Source organism: Cnephaeus nilssonii (genome assembly GCF_951640355.1).
Source record: "Cnephaeus nilssonii genome assembly, chromosome: 12".
Lineage (NCBI taxonomy): Eukaryota > Metazoa > Chordata > Mammalia > Chiroptera > Vespertilionidae > Cnephaeus > Cnephaeus nilssonii.
The window spans coordinates 10,244,671-10,272,335 of record NC_137083.1 but is presented as its reverse complement, the minus strand read 5'-3'; the positions used below and the strand labels follow the sequence as shown (position 1 = coordinate 10,272,335).

The 27,665-nt window shown below is 45.9% G+C and overlaps 1 protein-coding gene across 3 annotated transcripts in view; it reads right to left on the bottom strand.

Moving 5' to 3' along the window:
• The window catches only part of JAZF1 (JAZF zinc finger 1), a 300,096-nt gene that overhangs the window by 27,342 nt on the left and 245,089 nt on the right, over positions 1-27,665 (bottom strand). For all 3 annotated transcript variants that reach the window (XM_079785954.1, XM_079785955.1, XM_079785956.1), the window contains one exon: positions 15,390-15,586. In XM_079785954.1, the coding sequence (XP_079642080.1) occupies positions 15,390-15,586 (197 nt within the window). The remainder of the gene's footprint in view (positions 1-15,389; positions 15,587-27,665) is intronic.

The following is a 27,665-nucleotide window of genomic DNA, read 5'->3' as shown; positions in this document are numbered from 1 at the left end:
GCATGTGCCCTGACCAGGAATCAAACCAGTGACCTCTTGGTTCATAGTTCAGTGCTCAACCACTGAGCCACACCGGCTGGGCTGCAAGCCTAGTTTCTTAAAATATCACACATTAAACTGCTTTTATCTCCTTAATAATTTGGCAAGCAAGAAGTTGGACCATTCTCAAGATAAATTGTAAGAATAAAATCCCAGGTAGTCCCGGGTGTGAGACGCAGGAGACAGAGGCTGTGTAGAAGTTGAGAGCAGGGAGTGTATAGAAGGCTGTGCAGAAGTCGAGATGGGGTGTGGGTCCTGGGGTGTGGAGTCGTAGGAATTTCCACCGCTTTTCCCAGAGAGAGGGTGGGGCTCAGGTGAGGAGCGCAGGCTCCCACAATGGGCGCTCTGTACTTGGAAGCCCTTCAAGACGAGAGGCAGTGGTTTCTATTGCTGCTTTGTAGCTCGGAAACCCCAGCGAGTGATGACTTTACGGGTTCATACAGTCTGGACAAGGGGGTTGCTCCTTGGTGAAATCGGTCCTTGGGGAGGTTGCTGCGCAAATTCCCACACAAGTCATTACCATTGCGAAGGGCGGGCTCCCAGAGGGCGCTAGGCTTTGGGGCTTTGGCAGAGGCTGCGGTTGGCCAATCAGTACTCTCCGCTTCATCACCAACTCCGTTTATTTCTTCCCCGTCAAAACAAGGACAGGAAAGGGAAGAAGAGCGATGGCGAGAAATACCAACTCGAGATGCTCAGGGCGAACAAACTCTGCAGGCTGCCCCAGCTCCGACTGAGGGCCAGTCCCTCTGAGAAATGAGGAAACCGGCCATCTTCTCGCTCCATGTCTCCTACATAAAAGAGTTCAGCTTTCTCAGCAACCGTAGCTCGTTAGAAGCATGTAAAGATACACTGGTTTAAGCTGCTATGGGGAAATGCTTCCAAAATATCAGAGGCTCGTGGTGCTAAAACCCAGAGGAACTCACAGCCATTTTCACCTCCGGTTTACGGGACCAGGAGAGGTAGGTGGCTGTACACGTGCCTTCCATACTTACAAGAAATAATTTTCACCAACCCCAGAGAACACACTCACGTAGAAAACCTTGGATTCTGGTCAGCTGACTCTCTGGGAGGGAAAAAAAGGCCGCCTGTGGAGAGAAAGCAGGGCCTGCACCCCAAGTTTCACATCCAAATGCCAAACACGTTCTGGTAGGAGACTGTCTTCTCCTCAGCCGCCTTCTCTCCTCCCTGCCTTGCTCTCATCTCCTGGCACAAACACAGGCAGCGTTCTCACTGGTCTTGCTGCTGCGCCACAGTGTCTTCTCCCACTTTTACTCCATTTGATGGACCCAGTGACGGTCCAGCATGCTAAGTGCCTCAGATCAATAGCTAATTTCACGAAGGAGAAATTTCTACCAAGAAAGGCCTATGGAGAAAAGGCATTTCCCGCCTCCTTGTGGTTCAGCTCTAGTGAGGGACCTTGTGCTCATTCTGGGCATGGGGAGTCTGGGGACATCCCAGGGTCCTCAGGCCCAGAAGAAACTGTACGGGTCTGGTCTAATGAAGTCTCATGAATGGAGAACTAGGCACATAACACAACTGATTATTAAAGCACACTCAGTGTCAGTGGACTTGAGTATTGTATTGACCAATTTGGCTACATGACTTTGGGCTTGACACTACCCTCGTATGAGGAAGGGAGTCTAGATCATTGGCTTTCAAATATCTGACCATGACCCAGTAAAAAACTAACATTTTACATCACAACTCAGAAAACCACACACAAAACTAAAGGTTTCTCCAGATAATACTTATCTTTGCCAAATGTGAAGCATCTATTTTCTACTTTTTCTTTAAATAAAAAATGTTTTCTTTTTTTAGAGAGAGAGAGAGAGAGGGAGAGGGATAGAGAGATGGAAACATCAATGAGAAACATTAATTGCCTCCTGTACGCCCCCTATTGGGGGTCCAGCCCAAAACGTGCCCTGAACCGGAATCGAACGGGAACCTCTTGGTTCATGGGTTGATGCTCAACCATTGAGCACATCGGCTGGGCTCTACTTCTTAAAAAAAGAATGCTGGTCACAACTTACAAATTACAAGAGCCAAGATGATCTCTACCTAGCTCTGATGCTACCTGCCATGTGTTTTTCCTCCTTTGCTTTCTTTAATTGGAAGGACTTGGGGCAGTAATGCACCTCCTAAATTCAGGGGTGTTAAGAAATGACAACTTACATAATAAAGCCACTGTCTCACCCACCTGCTACTCTTCCAGGAAGTCTTTCCCACGGGTGGAGGAGGGGCGGGAGCAGCTCTCTTTCATCTCTGTCATTTTAAAGAGAGCAGTGAGTGGAACTGGCCCCCTTCCATCCCAGTCATCGAATCTCTGTCCTTTCTAGGCAACAAAGTGGTTTGAGGCCTCCCAGTCATAAGACAATTACTTTTACCAATTTGTATTAGTCTCCCATTTTTCCTGAATATTCTAACGACATGTGCACTGAACACAAAAGGCCATGAAGATACACATGTTACAGCAATACTGCTGCTTTGTCACGGAATAAATTGAGGCCATTCAGAGCGCTTCACGGACATGTGGCTTTGAGTTGTTTCTTTCATACTCTTGATATTCTCACACTGACCTTGATCTCACACTGACCTTGATCCCGTGGGTTAAGCCAGAGGGTGAGGCACATCTCTGAGAACCGGATTGGCCCTTTGTGTGTTTCCCATATCGCCGCGATCCTTTTCTTAGAGATTTCAAGGGACCATCCTACCTGGTGCTTGACATTCAACTATCATCAAGGGCATGGTTCATGGCCTAGAATGGAGCAAGTGAACTGGCTCACATGGGAATTAAACCCACGACCTCAGACTTATTAACACCATGCTCAGGTCACCTGAGCGAACTTCAGGTCCTGGCCTTTGGGTTGGCGAGCACCATGAACGCAGAGGGAAGATGACTGACTACAAGCCTCAAAGAACAGTTGTGCGGAACAGACTGGAGCATCTTTCTCTGACCAGAAGAACCTATAACAACCATTAGGTGGGCACCTACATAACAACGTGGTTTAGGAGGCTAACGAGTTCAGGCCTCTCAGAACACCTTCTAGACAGGAACCTGATATCGCTCTGAAGAAGCCTCGGACTCCCATCTTCTGGAAGCTGGAAAATGAGGCTAAGTGTTCTGGGAAAATGTCCATTCGCTTTTCAGTCCTGTCCCTTTTCCAAAATATACTAGCGTATGACAGGAAACACAGACAGTGTGAACAGAAGTTCCAGGAGGCCGTGCGATGCTATTTTTAAAGAGGCACAACGACCGCGAAGATGAAGCTCCTTCAAGTTTATGGTCAGCATCATTACTTTCCAGTTTGCCCTGCTTGCCTGACAGGATGACAATGGCCGTGGACATCAGAACGCCACCTTCAGCCAAAAGGGCTCCCTCGGGGCAAAGGACAAGCTATCTAGTCTTGGCAAACCTTCCACTCCTGAGGATGCCAGGAAACAGATCTTTGTTGAGAAGCAAAAAAGGAAAGGGAAAAATCCTTTCTGGAATATTTACTCCTTATTCATTTTAGGAAACACGGCCCTCTAGCTTATTTACAAATGTGTTAACTGGGTTCTGTTAAACTTTTAATTTGCTATTTACTTGCCAAGTAGCATGTATTAGTAACCAAGGATGTATTTATGTGTCTGTAATGCATACTCATTACATAGTTATTCCAGAAACTCTGACTTATTAAAAAAAAGTTTTTTTAAATCCCAAATTTTATATTTGCAGTTACTTCATAATTTCAATTTTATGGTTTTAGTTTCCAAAAGGGGCTCATTCATCTGCTGGGGAAAAGCCCCGGGGCTGAGGTGTGTGCCCACAGGTGGCGGCGGGACCCTCTCCAGCCTGTCACAACCGACCCCCAGCCAGAGCCCTGGCAGCTCGCTCCCAACGGAGCGGCAACGTTTTCATTTTCTGCTTTTGAAAGTTAACCATTTGTCAAGTTTTGTTAGTCTTAAGAAAATAGCTTTCCTTCTGGTACCACATCGCCTATTCTAAATTGCACACTTCCATTACTGAAACCAAGCGGCTTTAATTAAACACTTTTTTCAAAGACTGCTTCCCTCTCATGGCAGGGAAACACCGGTCACCGCATCCAGTTCTGCCAAAACCCACTTCGTCGGGTGACTTTCAGGGCGACTTTCCGCACAATCGAGGTTTAGAACATTGTGTAATATGAGAAAGTGACCATTTAAGGGGGTGGTTTGGGGCCTAGTTAAGGTACCGGATCTCGATCATGTCCCCAAACATCACCCTAAATCGGCTGCCCGGCATTGTCCCCATAATTGCTAGTGCATTAGACTTGGAAGGCTGCACACTGCCTGCAGACAGAGCCCCGGACAAGCCAAGGGGCCGAGCTCGTCCAGGTCCCTCCGCCCCTGGACTGAAGATTCTGCGCAACTGCTTTCCAGACACTGTGGCTAGAACTTTAACAGTAAGTGTTACAGCATATCTCAGAGAGCTCCGAATCGCTCACTGGAAAGCATGGTGTTCACTATTTGCTACAAAAGAAATCTGCTCTACATGTATTTTTCTTATTTGAAAATTATGCTAATTTTGTTTTTTAAAATATATTTTTATTGATTTCAGAGAGGGAGAGAAAGATAGAAACATCAACGACGAGAGAGAATCATTAATCAGCTGCCTCCTGCATGCCCCACACTGGGGATGAAGCCAGCAACCCGGGCATGTGCCCTTGACCAGAATCCAACCTGGGACCCTTCAGTCCACAGACCGACGCTCTATCCACTGAGCCAAACCAGCTAGGGCTATGCTAATCTTGAAAAAAAAAAAAAAGTATCTATTTGAAAACTAAAACTTTCCCCGAGAACCAGGCTGCAAAGAGACACCTTAGGGCCGTGGTCGGCAAACTGCGGCTCGCGAGCCACATGCGGCTCTTTGGCCCCTTTGAGTGTGGCTCTTCCACAAAATACCACGGCCTGGGCGAGTCTATTTTGAAGAAGTGGCGTTAGAAGAAGTTTAAGTTTAAAAAATTTGTCTCTCAAAAGAAATTTCAATCGTTGTACTGTTGATATTTGGCTCTGTTGACTAAGGAGTTTGCCGACCACTGCCTTAGGGCATAGACAATGGCAGGCACTATTTAGCTACTTTACCCCAAGTTATCCTGATAAGTTATCCTGATAAGCCTGCTCTGGGGCCTGGAACACCCTGGCTGCCCTTTCTGTCTTTAGGAAAAAACGGGATGTGTCGATAGAAAAGATAGCACTCTGTGGATTATCAGATGTCAAACTCCAGGTGTCCCCCCATTTGATTTCTTGGGGGTGATTTCCTATGTGTATTTCCACACCAAAGAGAGCATGAACTGGTTAGGTTTAAAAAAATTACTAATTCAGCCCATCAGAGTATGAAACAACACATCTTGGATCTGATGAGATCAAGCCGACTCGGTGCTGGTTGGATGAATAGACATTAACAGATTTTGGTGGCACTACCAGCAACCCTGCCTTCCCTGGCACCAGCAGCCCGTCTCCCCGTCCCGGCACGCACCACCCCTTCCCTTTGAGCGCGCTTCCGAGAAGCCTGAACAAAGCCTTGGGGAGAAGCAGAAGCAGGTCGGTTCTGTACCTTGATTGTCTTTTTCAGCAAGAACAAACGAGCTCAGAGCTTCCCAGTTCTCTGCAGAGTCTTTCTTTAATGCTGTGCAGCTGGGTGTGCCTGGGGATCATTCCATTGTTAAAACCAGACCCACATGGAAAAGACATTAAATACGCTCACGGCCGTGATACCCACCAAGTTGAAAGGGCTCCTCCGCTTTTAATATGCTGCGTTTCAGAGGGGAGGGGGAGAGAAAAGGTTCTTTGGAGACACACACATTTGGTCCAGCGACGAATCCAGCAGGTGTTACATCTCCATCACCTTCCCAGCAGAGGTGTGCTGGGGCCCGAGCATCTGTGGGCGTTTTCAGTGGCATCGCACCATTTCCCAGGCCAACAATAGGCCGCTCTCTTTAGCGCTCCCATTTTGGTGCTGGTTCTCACGTTCAAAGGAGAATGACTGAGAAGTGTGCGCTGATGGCTGTTGGCATGCAAGCGAGTGCTGGGCCTCGGCTTAAAGAGACTGCATTCTGTTTTCGCAGGGGGAGTGAGCGGCACCATCTTTATGTGTGCCCTTTAAATTAACTTTGTCTTGTGATGGCTGTTGATATTTCTTTGGCCAGTGCAGAGACCCCTGCTGGGACACACACACACACACACACACACACACACACACACACGGCAACAAGGTTCGAGGGCTAAAGCCTTGCCATTCACGGTGTTTCCAGCACCAGGTGAAACATGACGGGAAAGACCTTCAAGACTCCCGGTGGGAATTCTTAACACTGGACTCATTATTTTTACTGAGTTTGATGAAACCATAACTGTGAATAGTATACACGAAATGTAGGTTTATAACTAAATGTAAATGGTTAAGTGTGGTATTGCTAAAATGGCAGGCCTCAAAAATATCTTCATCAGAAGGTAAATTATTGACACCTTTCTCTTACTGCAAATATTGAATCGGAAGATAAGCTGCTATCAAGTGGCTGCCTGTTACAGAACCTGCGCTCGATGTTTAACATTCTCAACACTGTGAAGCATTCTCTACATTTTGGATATTGGGCGGCCCAGATGTTATGACTTTCTATCAGTCATTAACCAATTCTAACTGGGACCTAAGACCCAGGGTCTGGCAACTGGCTGCTTCTCCTCCTCTTCCTCCTCCTCCTCCTCTATTCCTCTCTCTCTCTCTCTCTCTCTCTCTCTCTCTCTCTCTCTCTCTCTCTCTCATATGTGTATGTTTTGCAATTGTTTTATGTGGCTGCACGGCTGTTTCCTGCATGTTCCTAAGCTAAGAAAGCGGACACTAAAGGATTCCGTTTACGGTCTTTCTTTAATGGGGAGGAAATTCCAGAGATTTGCCTTCTCTAACTACTGCATTTATTTACTTCCTTTGTTCTTAATGACTGTTTACAGCAGAGGAAATGTACTTGCCGGGTCAAGGAATGGGTGGAAGCTGTGGGCTCTGGTCCCTCATTTCTGCCTGGGCCACCAATTCCTTCTTTCCAACTGAGGTAAATCCATACAGTACAATGCATGGATCTTAGTTACACCAGTACTGTGGTCGGCAAACTCATTAGTCAACAGAGCCAAATATCAACAGTACGATTGAAATTTCTTTTGAGAGCCAAATTTTTTAAACTTAAACTTCTTCTAATGCCACTTCTTCAAAATAGACTCTCCCAGGCCGAGGTATTTTGTGGAAGAGCCATACTCAAGGGGCCAAAGAGCCGCATGTGGCTCGCGAGCCGCAGTTTGCCGACTACGGCACTAGTATAATGTGATGGGTCTGATCAATGTATGCCTTTGTGTAACCAAGACCCCAGTCAAGGCCTGGACTGCAGCCAGCACTCCAGGGAGCTCTCGTGTACACTTTTCCCACCCCCCTCCCCTCGAGTCCACTGCTGTGATGTCTATGGTCACAGGTCGGTCGGCCTGTACTGGAATTTCACATGTGCCCTCGTGTCTGCTTCTTTCACTCAGCATCGTGTTTTGGAGATTCACCCATTTTTCTGTGTATCAGTACCGTATTTTCCGGCGTATAAGACGACTTTTTAACCCAGGAAAATCTTCTATACGCCCAGTCGTCTTATACGCCGGAAAATACAGCACTTTATTCCTTTTTACTGCTAAATAGTATTCCATTGTACAACTAGATCCCATTTGTTTCTCCATTTACCAGCAGGCGGACTACTGAGTAGGGTGGGCTCCTGGGAACAGAGCTGCTGCATACATCCTTGCACCTGCCTTGGAGCAGCTGGGGGAACAGCTCCCTCCAGGCAGCTCTGAGAGGAGAGGCATCAGACCACACCGTTCCTCCTCCCAGCGGAGAAGGCTGCGACCCACAGAGGTCACACGGCTTCTTCAGGCCCCAAGACCAAAATGATGTTGGCCTGGTAATTCCCCTCCAGGCATTGACCCAGGAGGAATGAAACCATACATCCACAAAAGACAGGCACCAGGGTGTGAGGCCGTCTATCTCTCAAGCAGCAGGACCAAGATCTGGATCCAGGTCCCGCTGAGGCCAGAGGCTCTCGCCACTTTACCTCCGTGCTCCCAAGTGCTGGAAGGCGGCCCAGGTTTACATTCCCCCCCGCTGTCAACATATCCAGGGCTGCGTACCACTCCCCAAGCTGACATGCCCAAATGATCGTGGGCTATAAAACTGGGCCCCAAACCACTTCCCCACTGCTCTCACTTTCTTTCTTCTCCCTTGGAATGTACATTTGTCTTACAAGATCTAGACATTTTCTGGGTGTGAATATACCGCTTATCGCCGCACTAAGACAGCAGAGAGAGACTGACCCCGTGTGTGTCTGTCTTGCCTTACGAATCATCCATGCTGATCATTTAGTCCATCTGTGTGCAGGTCACATTCATGAGGTGCCTGTCCTACACGTGTATAAAATGCTTCTACCGAGAGATGTAAATTCTAATCTACAAGGATTAGAGAAAAGACTTCTGCTTTTCTGTGTTCCTGAGAGCTGGCACAGTGCCTCTAACAAAATAGATGCTCAGTAAATTATGCCAAAGGAAAAGCTGCCAAGTCCTGGTGGCGTGGAAAACAGGATCAACTCCAGCTGGGCACCACATGGACTGAGGCAACTTATCACTTCAATGAAGCTTAATTTCAGTGTCTTTTTAAAAAAAAAAATGTTTTAATTGATTTCAGAGAGAGAGAAACACCAATGATGACAGAGAATCACTGATCGGCTGCCTCAGCATCCACCACACTGGGGATCGAGCCCACAAAAACCAGGCATGTGCCCTACTGGGAATCGAACCTTCTGGTTCATAGGTCGACTGGGCAGTTTCTGAGTCTTTAAAGTGGGCTAACAATAATGCTTGCCCTGAGTCCCATCAGTGTTAAAAAGGATCAGATTAGACGGTAAATGTGAATGCTTCTGTGCACTATAAAGGGCTATAATCTATAATATTATTATTATTATTACAAATCAGCATTTGATTGTTTTCTTCACGTAAAATCACAACACATTTTGTTTGGAAGCTCTTACAAGTGAAACAGTCATTGAAATACTATTTCGAGGTTGCCATCCTTACTCTACCAACACTCTTGAGTAGCAAGTGGAGATTAAACACAAGTAGCCACCTGAGATGGTGGGGAAGGAAGCCAAATTAACCACAAGACACTCAGGAAGCAGGATAACGTTTTACAAGTCAATCAACAAAGAAGATGAAAGAACAATGATTAGGACAAAGTGGAATATAAACAAACAAGCAAACAAACCTCAGGCCAGGAAAGGGTGTGTTAGAGACCCTGACCCTAACTAAGCCAGATAATACAGCAACTGCTGAACAGGGAAACATAAATCAGGCCAGCTTTTGAATAGGAAGGTTTTAGAAATGTGTCCTAGACCTCGTGCAGACATTCAACTCTTCAGGGCAGAACCTGGTAGAAATACCAAACTGTGGCCAAAGGGATTTCATAAATAGGTCACAAAGTTCAGTAAGGCTGAAATAGTTTGCTTTTCTTTTCTCATTTTCCACCATTAAACTGGATAGGATTGATCTCTCCACGATTTTTCCTATTTCATCTCTTCTTTTGGATGAGTGGGGGAGGTATGCTATTTTAGATCTTACCTTAATTTATCTTTTTCTTCTCTGAGATTTTCTGCCTTCATTAAGCCTATTTAAGTTTATTTTGCCTTCTAAAAACAAAGGCATACGCTTCTAAATGTCAAGCATAATTCCACCAGTTCTAAAAGTCTCTGTTACACAGTAATTTCCTCCCTGAGAGGAACATTTACTTTCTAAAATGACTTGCTGTATGTCAGTATCTCCTGAAAATTTCAAAATCCTTATAATTTGAACAATGTATTGCAAAAAGCCATAAAAGAATGTTAAAGGTGTACTCTAAGGCTAAATAGCAAGAGACACAGGAATATGACATGAAATAACACAATATAGAAACTTAAATTATACATTAATAGATATAAGCTGTGACTTCACTGTTATTATAGGTAGCCTGAACTAGAAAGCACGCGCGCGCGCGCACACACACACACACACACACAGGTTTCATTTCCTTGGGTGCCATTTTCTGGTTTAATACTTGAATTCCCCCCCCCCCCCCCGAGTCAGCCAAAATATATATACAAGTATTTTCCAGGAGAGACTATGCAACGCTATTATAACCCGAAACCTGGGCAACTCTTTCCATGGCTTCCCCATTAAGACACAAACACGCATCTGTTCAGTCCCCTTGGACTCACTTCCGAGGCTAGGCGAGTGGCTGCAGTCACCTTTCTCCAGGCAAGGTGGGGATATGTTAACCCAGGCAAGAAAACCCAGTTAGGACAACTGGACGGTCACATTGCAAAGCAGTGGTTTCCCAACTCTAGCTACAGGTGAGAGTTAACCCACAAGAACTATTTAGAACCACCAGTGCCAAAGTCCCGCCCACCAATCAAGTCAGAGTCTCGGGGTAGAGCCCAGGCAAAGGGTTGGAAAATTCTCCAGGTGATTTCCATCTCAGCCTGACTGAGAGTCACTCCTTGAAGAGGTCCAGTGGGCAAATATGGGAACAGGAAAAAAAGAAGTTACTTTCTCAACTAAACTACAGGCACTAATAACCAAAACAATCTGCTGGCTAAAGGCCCTTCCTAGAGAATGACCTCCCTCCCCCTAACCCTGAAAGGCCATGGAATTAATTTGAAAGAAATTAATTTCTCTTTTTGAGGGGACAGGGGAAGCAGGGTTAGCGCCATTTTGTCTGGATCTTCTGGTTATATGTACTGAACAGTTGTTTTAGTTGCAAAAATAATACAGGCTCATTTTAGAAAATAGGGAAAAGAAAAGAGCATCTATTTTTCCCATCACATTAAAGTAACCACAATTAACTTTTTTGAAGTAAAAAAAAAAAAAAAGATTGGGATCATACTGCATATGTAGTTTTATAACAGGATAATGTCATTACATAGTGACCCATACCTTTGTTGTGAATGGCTGTGGAGCAATCCATTGTTTGCAGTGGCCAATATTTATTTATTAGTGATTGATTTTTGCTTTAGGCTGATTCACAGACATATTTAGGCCCCTGATCACTTGAACTACAAACTAAGAAAGATTAATCTGATAAGTATTAAAAGGAAAAGAGAGTGGTATAAAGATAAAGTGGGGCGTGCGGAAGTCCTGACAGGTAGCATTTGCTAATTTCACTGGTATAAATGCTCTCCCCCTGGCCAATTTCAAGCTACTCCTTTAAGTAGTTTGCAAACCTGAATATTTAACAACTAGAGGCCCAGTGCACGAAATTTGTGCATGGGGGGGGGGGGTCCCCTCAGCCCAGCCTGCACCCTCTCCAATCTGGAACCCCTTGGGGGATGTCCAACTGCTGGTTTAGACCCGATCCCAGGGGCAGTCGGACACTCCTCTCACAATCTGGGACTGCTGGCTCCTAACTGCTCACCTGCCTGCCTGCCTGCCTGATTGCCCCTATTCTCCCCCCACCCCCCCTCGCTGCCAGCCTGATCACCCCTAAATGCCTCTACCTGCTGGCCTGGTCACCCCCAACTGCCCTACCCTGCTGGCCTGGTCGCCCCTCACTGCCCCTCCTGCTGGCCTGGTTGCCCCACGCAGTCTGCTGTTTGGTCGTTTGGTCACCCCTCACTGATCCCCCTGCCGGTCTGGTCGCCCCACACAGCCTGCTGTTCAGTCATTTGGTCATCCCTCACTCACCCCCCTGCCGGCCTGGTCACCCCACACAGCCTGCTGTTTGGTCATTACTGTGAGGGCGTCCTGACCAATTTGCATATTACCCTTTTATTAGTATAGATTGGCTGTCTGGAGTCAGCTCCAGCTCACGCTTAAGGAAGACTCTGACTCAATGAAACCAGCAAATTCTCCAGTTCTGACAAGCTGGTGGTAGCATAGTTCCTGTGAGTGCGGGTCACCCACAGTCCCACTGTCCTAGCAGGTTGCTGTATTTCGGGGGTTTGGAGCTGACAAGTAGTAATTGGGGCAGCGAGAGGACTAAAGGTCCAATAGTTGTAAAAAGGTATGAATGTGGAGAGCAAGTGAGTGTCCACTGGAAAGACCACCTTTTTGAACAGGTAAACATGGGGCTTAGTGCAAGCTGACCTTCCTAAGCCTCTATTTCTTTGATCTGTACATGGAAATAATGGTGTTATCTCAATGGGACTGGTGTGAGGATTAAAAACAGCATCATACATAAAGTATATGGTAAGCACAGCCAGTAAACACTCTACAAATGCCAACTGCCACTCCTCCTTAGTAATTATACTCCAGATATTATCAGGAGAAAGGAGAAAGGTATGAATTGTTTTAACATTTTATTTTTAGGGAATTCAATTATGTTTATCTTTCAATTCTGTATCTTTATGATTTAAATAAGGGATCTGCAAACCATGGCCTGTGGGCCCAATCATGCCTGTGTTTGTACATGAAGTTGTACAAAAACTTTTAATGGAACACACCATGCCCATTTGTGTGTGTAATTCTATAGCTGAATAGCTGAAACAGAGACTCGATGGCCCGCAGAGCATGAGGTATTTACCATCTGGTCCTTCATAGAAAGTGTGCTGACCCATGATTTTTAACCATTCTAACCTTTGCTTAAGTGAATACTTTTAAATTATACACACACACACACACACACACACACACATATATGTGTGTGTGTGTGTGTGTGTGTGTAATATATATATATGTGTGTGTGTGTGTGTGTGTGTGTGTGTATAATTTAAAAGTATTCACTTAAGCAAAGGTTAGAATATATATATATGTATGAAACCAAGCAAATAAGGAGAGGAAATGAAAAGGAAGAGATGAGAAGACCCTCCTAGGATTTAGAAATTCCAAACTACATCTTGGTTCCAAGAATACCTCAGCAATACCCAAGACTCCAGATGAAGCCGAGCTCGGATCCCGTCTCGTCACGACAGTGAGCTGTAAAGAATGTTTTGTAAATGAAATGTTCCAAAGATGACCTACTTCTGGACCAGGACTATGCCTTGACTATGGACCTTGGGAGAGTGAATGCAAAAGGCAGAAACATGGAATATTATTTATAACCTGGCAGCAAAAGTGACTGAAACCACATTAGTCAGGAAAAAGAAGCTGATCTCTCTAACTACAGGTAAAATAACATTTCGAACATTGAAAAATGTACACAATCAAAACTGTCTGGGGTAGGGGTTTAAGAAACCATTTCCCCTGCTAATTTTTGATGTTTACATGGAACATTCTTCAAGCAGCAAATAACTTACCAATGATCTTGACAGATTGAAAGTGATACATCTTTACCACAACATAAATTAATCCTCGCGGTGGGAAATGGCTAAAATAGGCAAGGTGTCAGAAAGATTTCTTTCGGGCGGAGGGAAAGGAAATGAATGATTCCATTGCGCCCGAACATTCTTACATGAAGAATAATAAACTCTCACTTTTAAACTGTCTTGATTTTCCTGGGGCTCTAAGGAAACTTACTAACTGAGGCAGCCATGGTTATCTGGTGCTGGCCACAAGTCAGTCAATATTAAGTCATGCATAAAGCACACCCAGGTGCATAACTGCCCCTTCATTTATATTCGGTATGACTAAATCTCCATAGAAATACTCAGAAAAGACGATCACAGAATTACATTCTCACAGCATGCCTTACATTCACACAGTAGACGTTACACAACATGCTGGAAAGGAAATCTTCGCAGAATGAAGTACAAGGGAAGCATGGCGGCCGATGTAAGGAAACGGACAAACGCCCAGCACAAAGGAACCGACTCATCTTCTATGGAAGAACGACCCTGATCTGTTCCTGAAGCCACCGGATGGCACAGACAAACATTTATTGGACGCCGGGTGCGTACAGGGGCTCTCACGTTAGACTCGAACACAGAACTCTATGGAACGTGTACTGAGTAACTTGTGAAGGGAGCTGTTCAGGTAGGAACTCTGGCCTCTCTGCCTCCAACACCGATCCTGTCTCCACAATGCCCAACCCTGACAGAACATGGGGTGTCGGTCCACCATGAGCCCCCGAGATGCCCCTAGGAAAAGAGGTCCCAGAATCAGAGTCAACTAAGTTTGGGAGATTTTACTAAATTCCCCCCCTGGAGAATAACAATGTATATGAAGGCCCTGCCTTAAGGAAACCAGTTTTCCTTCGTTCAACCCAGCATCTCCCCACACGCATTAGGGAGTCCCTTCCCCCAGCTGCTCCTCCTCTCCCTGGTCACCGTCTTGCCTCCCACTCATCATTCAAGAGGAGCCTTCCCTGGTCCGCCGGACTTCTCTCTGGATGCTCTCACAGCACTGAGTTCCTCCACAGAGCGCTTGCCATGGTCACAGTGTCATAGTTACTGGTGCATTTATTTGGTTAATACCTGCGCCTATACTCCAACTGGGGAGAAGGAAGATATATTCCCTGCTTCTCAGATGGGAAAAAGAAAAGGCGAGACCTTTCCAGCTTCTTTCTACCATCTGTCCCCACTCCTGCCCCCAGGGAGCAGTGACTCAGTGGATCTCTGAATTGGGAGAAGTACGGCGCATGCTCAGTGGAGGGCCGGGTGCACACGGATCTGTGAGGTAAGCTCAGAAGGGTGACTGAGGAAATAAGTTAAACCCCAGGGAGACCTACTACGAAGCCCAATGGCTACGAATCCACGCTCCGTCCAGTAGGTTAGCTTTTTGCACTAATAAACTTGATTTTGAACTTCACCTCTGACTGCTGTTTTATTTTTCAGAGACTTGCACTTTGGGGAAGGGAAGACAAGAGTGTGCTTGTGGGCCCCCTAGAAGGCCAACATCTTCCACGAGGCCCAAGCTCTTCGGGACAGGAACGGGTCTCCTTTGCCGGCGCGGGGGAGGCTCTCTAGATATTCTTATAATACTCATTTTATTGTGGGAACTATTTTCCAGAAGCAAAGACTGGGAGACTAATGTCCTGAACCCCTACGCACTCATCATGCAGCTTCAACAATAACCAACACATGGCCATCTTGTTTGTCTACTCCTCCACCTGCACAAACCCAAGCCATCCAACCCCTTGCACATAGGACACGGTAAGGGCATAAAAAGTATAAATCCATTACCGCATACATATGATAAACAGTGATTCGCAAATATTTCTTCAATCATAAGTAGATGAATGAACCAACAAACTCTACCCGGACTACTAAAGGGTAAAACAGGTGGTTCTAAATCACCACCTATCCCTGGCCCCCAGCACACATCACACATCACACACACACACATCACACACACACACACACACAGACTCACACTCACACTCACTCTTCACCAGGGGGTAGAGCCAAGCCACTCACCGGTCGGGGTGCTGCTGCGGAATGAAGAGGAGGGCGTGATGGGCGGGGTCACGGGGGGAGTAAGGCTTCCACTGCTGTGGCGCGGCGGCGTGGACACATTCCCCCGAGACACGGAGCTGGACAAGGTCAGCGAGAGCTTCGGCTGGATCTTCTTCTTGAGGGACTCCTGCTCCCGGCGGGCAGCGTCGGTCATGAATCTGAAGGGACAACGGCGGGTGAGTGACTGGGCCATTTACAGAGCAGGAGGACTACGACAGTGACCCCGAGTCTGACAGATGCCCCCTCCTGGGAAAGGGGCTTGTTCACAGGTCTGTCCCCCCCTCAAAGCTCACAACAGAACCCGTTTTCCGACACGATGAAAGCATCTGCTAGCTGGCTGGTTTAAGGCCCCTCCAAGTCAGGCCCATTTCTTCCCCAGGCAAACCCTCCTTGTGGGGAACTCACCTACCGATCCCACCTGCACCCACAGCAGTGCGTCAGCGACAAGCCCTGTCCTCTCTGGGGAGGTCCTCTCTCTCCTTCAGCCTCAGAAAGCCCGCCCACCCCCAAGCTCCCAGCCGCTCCCAGGGAGAGAGGGCTCTCTTGGTAGGTAGGTTAGCATCATGGTCACATGAAAACGGGATTCTTGTGTCTGACTCCGGGTTCTCATATTGTCCTTCGGGCTTTTTAATGTTTTTAACTGACGGGAGGCCTTGTTTCCACAGCCATTAGCTGAAGGGAAGGACCCAGTCCCCACGGTGGTTGCTAGCACCCTGCAGGCCCATGTCAGCAAGCATTTACGGAACGACAGAATCAGCCAGCCCAGGCGCATTCAAGAGGAAGGGACGAGCTCAGTGCGAGGAGGAAGAGCACGCTGATGATCTGTTCCTGCTGAGATTTTATTGCCCATAAAGGCAAAGGTGGCCTTTCCCGACAATCTCATCTTGGGAACTTCAAAATTATTCTTTCAACACTCCTCTTAGGACAGTAATATTTAAACTGTTCTTTCCTCACTGCATAACTTAACATTTCATAAATTCATGTAATATGAGATTCAAAACAATCTATGAAATATCTCTTACCTAAAGAGCAAGTATCTTTTTTGTATTATTATTTTAAAAAATATATTTTTATTGATTTCAGAGAGGAAGGGAAAGAGAGAGATAGAAACATCAATGATGGGAATCATTGATCGGCTGCCTCCTACATGCCCCACACTGGTGATTGAGGCCACAACCTGGGCATGTGTCCTGACCGGGAATCAAACTGTGACCTCCTGGTTCATAGGTCGATGCTCAACCACTGAGCCCTGCCAGCCGGGCTGTATTAGTGGCAGGCAGACTTTATCAACTGCGTTTTTGAAAACTGCAATGGAAAGCCTAGTGTACTGAGTGTTTGAAAGCATCTGGGTAATAAAACAGGCACCTGTGCCCACTGCCCAGGCTAAAAACAGAACATAACCAACCCCCTCAAGTCCTCTACGTACCATGCCCCCTCCATCAATTGTGTTTTGACTATTTCAATACAATTCATCATAAATTCCACTGCACTTAAACATGCTGTTTCACTCAACCCATTTCACATCCTGCCCACAAAACTCCCTAGCATTTGTCTTCCTCACGTTCTGAACTTTGGGACATCAACAGATAGTTCCGATGCCTGGTAAAAGCTGAGAGTCGATCAAACACCCAATGAAACAATATTACAGTATCGTTACGGTGTCTTAAAGCGCCTACTTTTGTACCTGGAGCATGAATGGCACATTTCTTGAATGGCTTCTGCAATACAATCTAGATATATAAACTGCATTTTATATGCAGAACTGAACTGCAGTAAAAGCTACATGCTTCGCCTTGAGCGCTTAGGATTGGTGCTCCAGGATGGCGGTGATTTAAAAGGAAAGGCACAATGCAAAGCAGAATTGTTTGCACCCGGTAGCAGGTACTGGTTTCTTTTCAGATGGCTCTGCTGCTCTTAAAACTGCCTTTTTATCCCCTCTCCATAAACTTCTACTCAAAATGTGGGCTCTCAGAGAAGAGCAAGGAGCTAGTGCTGTCTTTTATTATTCTACTAGCGGCTGGTGCTGAGCTTCTCAACGTGGGGCTAGCATGTGGGCAAAACCACAGGCCGAGCGTATGCCTCTTCCAGGAGGACCAGCAGTTATCAGTGTAGGAGTTCAAGTTCCTTTTCAAATAGTCAGATAAACACAGATATGCTGTGGGAGAGGACGAAAAACCTACATCTCACATTTTGGTGAAAAATATGGGACTTGGAGTGGGCCAGGGTTCAAGTCCCAGCTGGGTTACTGACTATGTGATTGAGGCAAGCTGAGAAACCTCTCTAAACCTCAGCGTTATTTTCTGTGAAATGGGACTAACAATTATAGGTGAAGGGTTGACATACATCTGTTCCCTTTCTGCAGAAGAATCTGATCCTTGGTTAATCGGGTACCTGCTAAGACACTCGTATGTCAACTCTGCTGCTCAGGGTGAGACCGACCCAAGACTGGTCCATCGCACCTAGACTGGGAGGAAGGAGAAGTCCATGCAAATGATAGGAAGACAGAACCCTGGGCTTCCAGCATGGGGACCTTGTCCCAGACATGTCCCGGTGGGGAACTGTGAGCACGCCCCTGGAATGTTACAGAGCCCGACCCCCCATCCCACCCGGGCAGCTCCCACCCCTGCCCCAGGGTATCTGACTCTGCATCTGAACAGACTGCCTGCACAGGACTCCGCGGAGGTGGACACTGCCTGGCTGTCAGCTGTGGCTAGCCCACCACCCCTCTGAACAGACCCAGTGCCCACCATGGCCCTGGTCGTCTTGTGAGTCTCAGTGCTCACGATGTGAGAGGACCACCTGCTGGGGACCAGGGCAATGGGAGTGCTGACCTCACGGGGCTGAGGTTAGGGAAATCGGCAAATATTACAAATCAGGGCTTTCCCTCTCCCCAAGAGCCAGTTATCAAACACTCACCAGTACTTTAACTTTGTAGTTATTATTTTCTTACCGAAGAAGAAAAGCATTTGAGCCAGGCTCCTTGCCTACTCACTCATCGGGGGCGGAATCAAGAATGGATAAGAAAACTTCTTTGCTTTTTAAAAATTATAAAAATAATCCATCTCAGTTTATAGAATAAAAGAACTTTGAAGTTTTCCTGGTTCCCACATACAACGATGGCTGGTTTTTCAGAGTCTCTTCCTTCCAGTATTACTTTCCCACAAAAGGGGAAAACTGAATATTCTTAAGGAAAAACCCGTCACCTGAGGGTTCGTTCACTGCTGACTAACCGCTGGGAAAGCTGTGGCCGGGCAAAGCCGTGTTTTCGTTTGGAAACTGAGACTGCCGAGGATTAATTTGAACTTTCCTACAAATCAGAAATGCCTAAGTCACTTTAACTTAATATGGTCATTTGTAGTAATATTTGTTATTGCTTGGGGAAGTACATATTCCTTAAGTAAATTTTCAAGACTCGGTTATAAATCTCCGAAATCCTCAGACCGCAACGCTCATTCAGTCTGACAGGTTAAACGTGGAAACGCGAATGTAACACCGCGGGGGGGGGGGGGGGGGGGGGAAATGTCAACCGCCGCTCCGGGGGGCCCAGCTTCGACCACAGCCTCGGGAAACGGACGGGACCCGCGGAAGCCTGGGCAGAGCCCCCGCGGGCACCGCACGCTGCGGCCAGGCGCCCGGGGCCTGTGTCCCGCGGGGGTGGGGGGGGGGGGAAGCCGCTGATGGAAGTGACCACTCGCAACCTGAGTCTCGCTCACAAACACCTGAAAAGAATCCAGACTCTGAGATGCGTGGCGAAGCTGGGTGGCTGTTACGGGACTCCGAGAGGGCGTGTGGTGCCCGGGCCTGTGCTGTGAGGCAGGCCTCGCTCTGGGAGGGAGAGGTGGTGGCCTCCGGAACACCCCCTCCCCATTCTGGCCCTGGGTTTCTGCTTGTTAAAACTTTGGGTTTATGGATATAGGGAATGTATCACCCCTATTCCTCCCCACCGCCAACGGAAAATGATTCCAGCAATAGTATCATGCAGTGTTTTCCAGACTTTTTTTTTTTTTAACCTCAACCCATTATAAGAAATGTTTCCCTATTGGGAGGCTGTACACACCTATGTAGAGTCAGGTCTGCATTTGCAATTCTGACATCTCCAAAGCTCTAAAACTAAACTTATTTTCTTACAAGTTTGGCAGTAAAACTCATTGGGAGACAGACCCTGACATGAATTACTTACAAAGGACTTTCAACTTTATTTATTGCATTTACTGTGACTATTTATGTGCTTCACGCACAGATATTAATGTGTTTGATTACAGAGGACGCCTCCGGTCCTACAGGGAGTGTTTCGTAACGTGAAGTATTTGTATCATATTACCTTTCTGAAATCAGACAAATTGTGAATTACAAAACCTATCTGGACACAAAGATAAGATGAATTTTATGGAAACGTCTGGAACAAAATGTCATGAAACAATCCTCACTGCATGTGATAGAAGCTGATAGTTTCCTAGTCTATTTCATTTTCACAAACTCTCCTGGTCATGACCATCGCACTGATTTCTTGACCAGCTAACAGGACATGGCCTGCAGAATGGAAATAGTCGAGTAGCAGTTGAGACAGTGGTTTTTCGAGGTAGATTTTATAAATTGTCATCTCTGCTCTATGCTCTCCAGCTGTGTGAGCTTGGGTATGTGATTGACCTTTCTGTGCCTCAGCTTTCTCACTTCTCCATGATGACAACCTCGGGGCCGGACTTGGAGCTGTGGGGAAGACTGAGTCGATGCACATGAAGCACCTGGAACAGGGCCTGGCACGTCCTGCTTGACAAATGTAAGGTTCCTATTACATGATGGATACCCACAATACTTGTTCTGGAAATCCTAAATCACAAATGTTTCATCTCCAACACTGACTGACATCCGCCATTTGGTTTCTTCGGAGCTGAATCACTGGGTAGCAGGGTAAGTACTGCCCTCAGGAGTTTGGCTGTTCAGAAAGCAAAGAGCCGCCTTTCGTGCTTCTGTGTGCATTTATTAACTCCCACTGTAAGCAAAGTAAACCCAAGAAGGCAGCTAGAATACGGACAGAAGGTTCTCTCCTTGGGGACAGCATGCTGGGGGCCACCTGTAAACCCACACGCCTCCTCTTCTTTACTTCTTTGCCTTGACTCTTGGAAGAAGAACCAAAGTGTAGAAGGCCTTTAGGGCAGGGTGGACCACGGGCGATGGTCCACGCAGCAAGCTGACAGAAAGCGGTCTCTCTGTGCAGTTCAGGCCTGGCCCCGACTGGAGAGACCCCCAGGCTGCTCAGGTTCCCACGTGGTCCACAGCCAGACCTCTGCACAAAGCTCCACATCCTACGGCTTCATCTCAAGTTCAAAGGCTTGGTTCTGCCTTTTCAGTGGCCCTTTGGGCATTGCCATTTTTCAGTGAAAACAAGTTTGTGCAACCCACACGGCCTTTGAAGGAAGCTGCCGGGAGCTGGCCGGTAGACCGTGAGATTCCGGGCACTCCCAGACCTGGTAACGCCTCGCTCCAGAACACAATCATCTTCCTGGTAGAGACCAACCTGTGCATGATGGATCGCTCTCTCCTCCGACTACTACTACGTGCAACCCAGGACGAGGACGGACAGAAAGCCAGCGAGGAAGCAAAACAACTCGCGGATCATTGGAACAGAGGCTGTGGGAACGGCCGTGGGAATCATGGGTCCATTTCAGCGTGCGCTCATGTGTGGCCCACATGTCAGAGTGTCTGGCTGCTCTAGGTCTCAAAGTAATGGTGGCTTTCAGAACGCGCACCTGCTAATAAATTCATGGGGCGGGTCTCCTTGTTTTAGCAGCAACTTAAAGCCACAGTGAAGCTGAGGGGGTATCTGGTGAAAACAGCTCGCCAGGGAAACGTCACCTGAGAGGGCCAGGGGAGGAACCCCGTGTCTGCGCCCCGTTGTTGACAGTGGGGGCCTTGTCTGGTGATGTGGGAACTTCATAAGTGCTCCTCTTTTCAGGAGACAGAAGAAAAGATAGCACTGATTCCAGAAAGTTTGTAGTAATGTTTCGAACAATCACGTTTCACTGCTCGTCCGGAGCTATTTTTGACTTCATGGTCTGAGGCCTGTGGGGTGGGTTTGGAAGCTCCATACAAATCTTTGCAGTGTCACCGGAACGCTGAGCCTCTTTCAACATGTTGCTGTTAAAATTTTAATGCTAAATAATAAAACCAAAAGCAGCACCAGGAAAAACCCACACCGCCTGATCAGATCAGCTTGGCACTTAGCTTGGAAGGGATTTTATGTTGTGTGAGTTTCATGATATTCACATGGGCTGTGGGCATAACTTGTGAAGTACCCAGCCAATGAACTGAATGTTGTGCTTGGGTACCAAACCAAAACTGACAGATTTCTTGCCTTGAGACATTATTTTTGTTTTCTTTTAGCCTTTCCTTACTAAGTTTATATATGACCCCCCCCCCCCCGTCCCCTTCCCAAAAGGATATATTTCCTGGACTTACAGGAGTTCTGGTCTAATTTGCTCAGAATAAACGAACATGAGGGCAAGCCAATTTCACATCAAATCTTGTAGCTAAGGTTGCTTGTAAATGTTCACTTTATTTTGGGGACAGGGAGACGAGAAAAGAGAAGAGGGTAAGAAAAAAAGATAAGAGGTGATCTTTGTCTTATCTACTCTCTTGACAATCATATTTTATTTTTTCTTTTTTTAAGGGGAGCTACAGTTAATTTACATTCTTTATAGTATACTATAGCTTGGATATTCTAAAACTCTTAAAAATGCTTATTTAATAACTAACATTGGATTGCCAATTTTTATTGCCTAGTGGTGCACCTTATCGAACCTCTGGTGGTCTTTACTGACAGGTATAAAGACATTCACCCAGGTTACTAGCTGCATACTGATTCTAGGGGATGTGTTCTTTAGATCCAGTGAAGGAACCACATCTGGAACAGGCTACAGATGGAGTCTCCCACCACCTAACTACCTTTATGATAATCCTCTGTCATTCTCCAAGACCCACCTGTCATCTGCACAGTCCAAAGAGACAAACTGAGTGAGGATGTGATAAGAATCACTGTTCCTACACCTTTCACGTCTTTGATGGTGGAGCAAAGCTTATCAATTCCTCCAGGAACACAGTATTAATTTTGGGTTACTCACTATCTTCCATTACTAGTCTCTCACTAAAAAGAAAACCATTTGGCAGGGGGTATGGTCGGGCTAAAAAAGCTCAATGGGGGAAAGATGGGGACATATGTAATACTTCCAACAATTAAGATAAAAAAATATGGGATAGACATAATCTTGGAGTAAAATAATCCTTTCTTGAGAAAGACTTCTTCATTCTGAGATTATGATAATAACTAGAGGCCCGATGCATGAATTCGTACATGGGTGAGGTCCCTCAGCCTGGCCAGTGATTGGGGCTGATTGGGGCAGATGGGCCAGGGGGAGGGACCGTGGGAGGTTGGCCGGCTGTGGGAGGTTGGCTGTGGAAGCGCACTGACCACCAGGGGCAGCTCCTGCGTTGACTGTCTGCCCTCTGGTGGTCAGTGCGTGTCATAGCTACCGGCTGGTTGTCCAGTCATCTGGTTGTAATGGTCACTTAGGCTTTTATATATATATAGATAGCACAAGACAGGAAGCATTTTACTTAAATTAGTTTTGAGGTGCAGAGAAACTAAAATATAGAATTTTATCATTATTTTGTAATCACCTCTGTACATTGTAAAATATTTATCATAATATATTGCTTATAATTATTCTCCAGTTCCAAGTTATTAAAAATATCCAACTTTATTTCCTATCATTGCCATGGCTAAAAATTGAGTTTTAAGAACATTGACCAAAATGGAACTATTACGTTTAGGAGGAATCACTTGCAATGTTCTGGGCCGACTGAAAGACGGCAAATACGAAAGCACCCACATCCAGTAGCTGCTTCTTTCCAAGAGCTGGGGGAGGTGAGAGGAGCCAGGATCCTCCCGAGGGAAGCGCACACAGCAGGGTGGGTGCTGGGTGCTTCCTGCTCCCTGGCCTCACAACCCCCAGGCCACTTGGGGACTGCAGACCAACAGAAACACGCTCATGAACAGCACCATTCAAAGACTAGCAACTATTCTGTGAATAGTACTTTGGAATAACTTTTTTTTTTTTAACCCAATAATCTCTTTTCCAGAATTTTAGCACTCCTATGAAATTCGTGCATGGAGTGGAATAACTGCAATAAAGAACAAAATCCCATTCCTGAACATCACGACTTTGTGTATTCCCAATAAATACCGGGCATTTTCTCACAGCAAAGGAATCATATAGTTAATCTATCCTAATGAAAGCTCTGGTTCAGATGCCAGCAACCACTATTTCAAGCCGCAGGTCAGCATAAATTATCAGTGAGGCAATTAATTTTGATTTACTTTAGCCTGGCTAGAGTAAACCAGGGTCTTTTTTCATGCTCAATGCCAAGAAGAAAAACCACTTCTGAAAACTACACCCACAAATCTTTGGTTTGGAGGCCAACTGAAATAGCCCTCTTCTGGCAACTCTCTACCATCCTTTCCATTCCCTTTCTGCTCTCATCTAATTAGGAATAACGCTGGCCATTTCTTACACATGGTTTTCATTGCTAATTTGACATCCGTGTAAAAACCAATGAACAAAGCAAAGAAGTTGCATTTTATGAGGTTTTGTGGTACAAGCCTACAAATAGCTTTTGAGTTTTTCTTGTTTTGCCTCCTCTGGAAGTAAATGAAATGAGTTATTTGAGGTTTCCATGTAAACTGCTAATGAGATGATGCTTAACTCTCCCCATAAGCTGGGAGAAGTTTAAAAACGCAAGAAAAAAAATTAGACTGAGAGTCTCTGGAGTTCTTGTGCCAGTATCATTAGTGGCTCTGAACACAGTCTGGCAGTTAAAAGTCTAGGTTCTAGAGACAAACTCCTCATCTGACTTACGAGGTATTCGAGCTCGAACAAATTGTTTACCCTCTATAGTCTAGGGATTCTCATTTACAAAACAGAGGTAACCCTAACACCTACTTCCGTGGGGATTTGTCAAGATCTTATTAGATAAACACATGAAAAGCAGTTGGCTCAGCAATATTCCCACATATGTCAGGAGGCCACTCAGAGTCTTGGTATTTCCACTGGTGTTGGCTCTATGCTCCTGACTCCCACCTAGGTTAAATATGCAACAGCCATCTGACTGGTAATTCCTACATAAGATGTTACTTGTGGGTGAAACCTATGCAGTCCACAGATGGACTTAGATCAGTGGTTCCCAACCTTTTTTTGCCATGCCCCACCTAAGTATCTCTAAAATCCCCTCCCCGATTCCATGACATATAATTCTTATTATTCAAAAAGTAAACTATTCATGTGGAGGAAGCCTAAAAGGCCATTAACTTGGTCTAATCAAGCTTCCAAAGAACATGGCGCCCATGAAAGAGAAAATAGAAGAACCAAAGGACAGTTGAAGTACCGAGGAAGAAACCACTAAGAAATTGTTTAAAAAATAATAATTACATTAAGTGGTATGAAAAAATAGCAAATAAAGTTTCAAAACATATAATAGAGAACTGAAATGCTTAAACGTCACAATATATATTTATATACTGTATATGAGGCCCTAGGCCAGTGGTTCTCAACCTTCCTAATGCCGTGACCCTTTAATACAGTTCCTCATGTTGTGGTGACCTCCAACCATAAAATTATTTTCGTTGCTACTTCATAACTGTCATTTTGCTACTGTTATGAATCATAATGTAAATATCTGTGTTTTCCGATGGTCTTAGGCTCTAGCAGCGGTTCTCAACCTGTGGGTCGTGGGTCACGGCATTAGAAAGGTTGAGAAACACTGCCCTAGGACCATAAGAAATGCAAAAAATTCACTGTTAATAACTCATTCTCGAATTGCCCCCCTTAAAAATCAAATTGCCCCCCTCCCCCCCGTGGGGCGTGTGCCCCACGCTGGGAACCACCGACTTAGACAGATATCTACGCCTGGGATCAAAGCCTCTGTTCCCAGAGAAAAGCACTCCTCGGATGCTGCCACGACGGTCTACTGAGGCGAGCTCTTCTGACCAGGTGGGCTGGGTGGCGGCCAACGTTTAGGAAGGACAAGTGGCTCCCAGTGAATCTACCATGGGGTACGGGGCACACTGGAGGGCTCTGGTTAATGTTGGAGGACTCGATGTCAGAGGAGATCTCAAACAGGTAGGGTTTGTTTATGCCATAGATGGCACACATAGTATCTCTAGAGCCACTTATAATCCACTCTGCTCGAGACAGCCATCACAAATCGGTCACGGCACTCGCTGTGGTGCTTATGGATTCAGCCTTAGGACCCTCCTCATCACCACACCCTACAATGCCACACCCACTGACTAAGGTGATACATAGCTGAAAGTTGTCATCCCTGACTTAGAGATGCACCACTCCCACCCCCCCGATGCCTACCCCCCACCAATCCACTGATACCTCTACAAATATCCCAGGGTAGCCATTTCCTAACTCAACTGGTACATGCTTTGTCCATTTTCAGAGAATTAGGGAGCAAAGATGGCGGATAATACACATGGTCCCAGAGAGAACGCTATGTCCAAGGCAAGGGCTGTCCCCACTAAACACATTCCAATAGCTGCATGTATTCATCAATACAATTACAAGGCTACCTGCTCATTCAAATTTATTTTGGTGTATATGTGACTCACTTGTACACAGAGTAGCAGCCAGTAGATTAGCACCGTTTAGGAACTGAGTGGAGCCAACAGTGTTTTCCGTTCAATGATTCATCCATTTAGGCAGTGAAACTCTTTTGGGGGCAAAGCCAATCTATACATGGGCTGTCTCTTCACAAAATACATGTCACAAGCTTACAGCCTTCAGGTTTCATGGGCCTTGGAAACTGATTTTATTCAAAGCGATTTTCCCTCAACAGGAATTCAATTAAGCTGCCTCTGGACTAAAGGGTTTGGTGTTCTCTGTTTCCCAGGAGGCTGGCACCTGGTAAACGTGTTCTGGTATTTGGCACACACATCTGAGGGCCGAGTAATTTTTTTTTTTTTTTTAATCAAAGGGATGTGAACTTCTTCCTGAGTTAACCCCACGAGTTTGTGGATTCTAAAGATATCTGGAAAACTGTAAACTGGGTGTAAATGTTGGGGTGAGAGAAGAGGGCACTGAGGAGGTGAGCATTTAAATTTCATGCAGAGACAATTTCCGAAGCACACAGAGCTAGAGAGATTAGTATGTTGAATTGCCATGTTATCAACCTTTTGCCATTTTGTTTCAACTTTCTCCCCACCTCCCTCTTTAGGCCATGGTTGTTCATGTGTTTCTCATCCTGTGTTCCCACAATCACTTGAAATATACGTAGGAATAAAAAATGGAAGAAGAGTAAGGGGAAAATTTTCATCATAAATCCTGGGAAATGCCTAGTAGAGCCAAAATCGACTAATTTGGTTATTAACATTAACTGTAGCATCTCTTTCTCTCTCTGACACACACACAAACACGCACACACACAGAGCTAAACTACAATGCTGTAAATATGTGAGTGCTATCAATCAGAATGTATATTATTGAATGACACAGTAGAGATTTATTAATTTGGAAGGTCTGAGCTGATACTTCCCGACTCTTTCAGCTACGGGGCTGTTATAATGTCGAATGGTGTACTGCTTTGAATGTTATTATGGTACCTCTGGTGTCCTTAAAATTAGGGGAGAAGAAGGAATAACACAAAACTACTGTTCAATATGGCTTTGAAATGAATTTGTGTTTTACAAGGTCCCTACGTACCCTTCCCAAACAGGTTCCACCGCAAACTGGAAATTTACAGGTTATTTGACACACACACACACACACACACACACACACACGCGTGCACACACACGCACACGCGCACACACACAAACTCAGGGTGTGTGTATGTACGTGTGTTTAAAATTCTGAAGAATGTCACTGTACTTAACTGCTAATGAAGTGTTTCTTGGAGGGGCTTCCAGGCCTTCTGCTGATTTACAACGAGCAGCCTTCATTTGTACGCCAAAAGCAGGCACTAATCCTGAGCATCAGCTGTTTCCCAGAAATGCATGTGCCCCTCAATTCTGTTTATCCTGCTGGTTTATTTAGCAGAGCTTTTTTCACAGAGAGTGCAGGCCCCCGTTCCAGTCTGGCCAACCTGATTATCCCAAATCCCTAATTAGTGTAATTAAAGCTTTAATGGATTGCAGCCAGGATATAAACCATGCAAAGCCCCCTTTAAACTCGGTGCTTG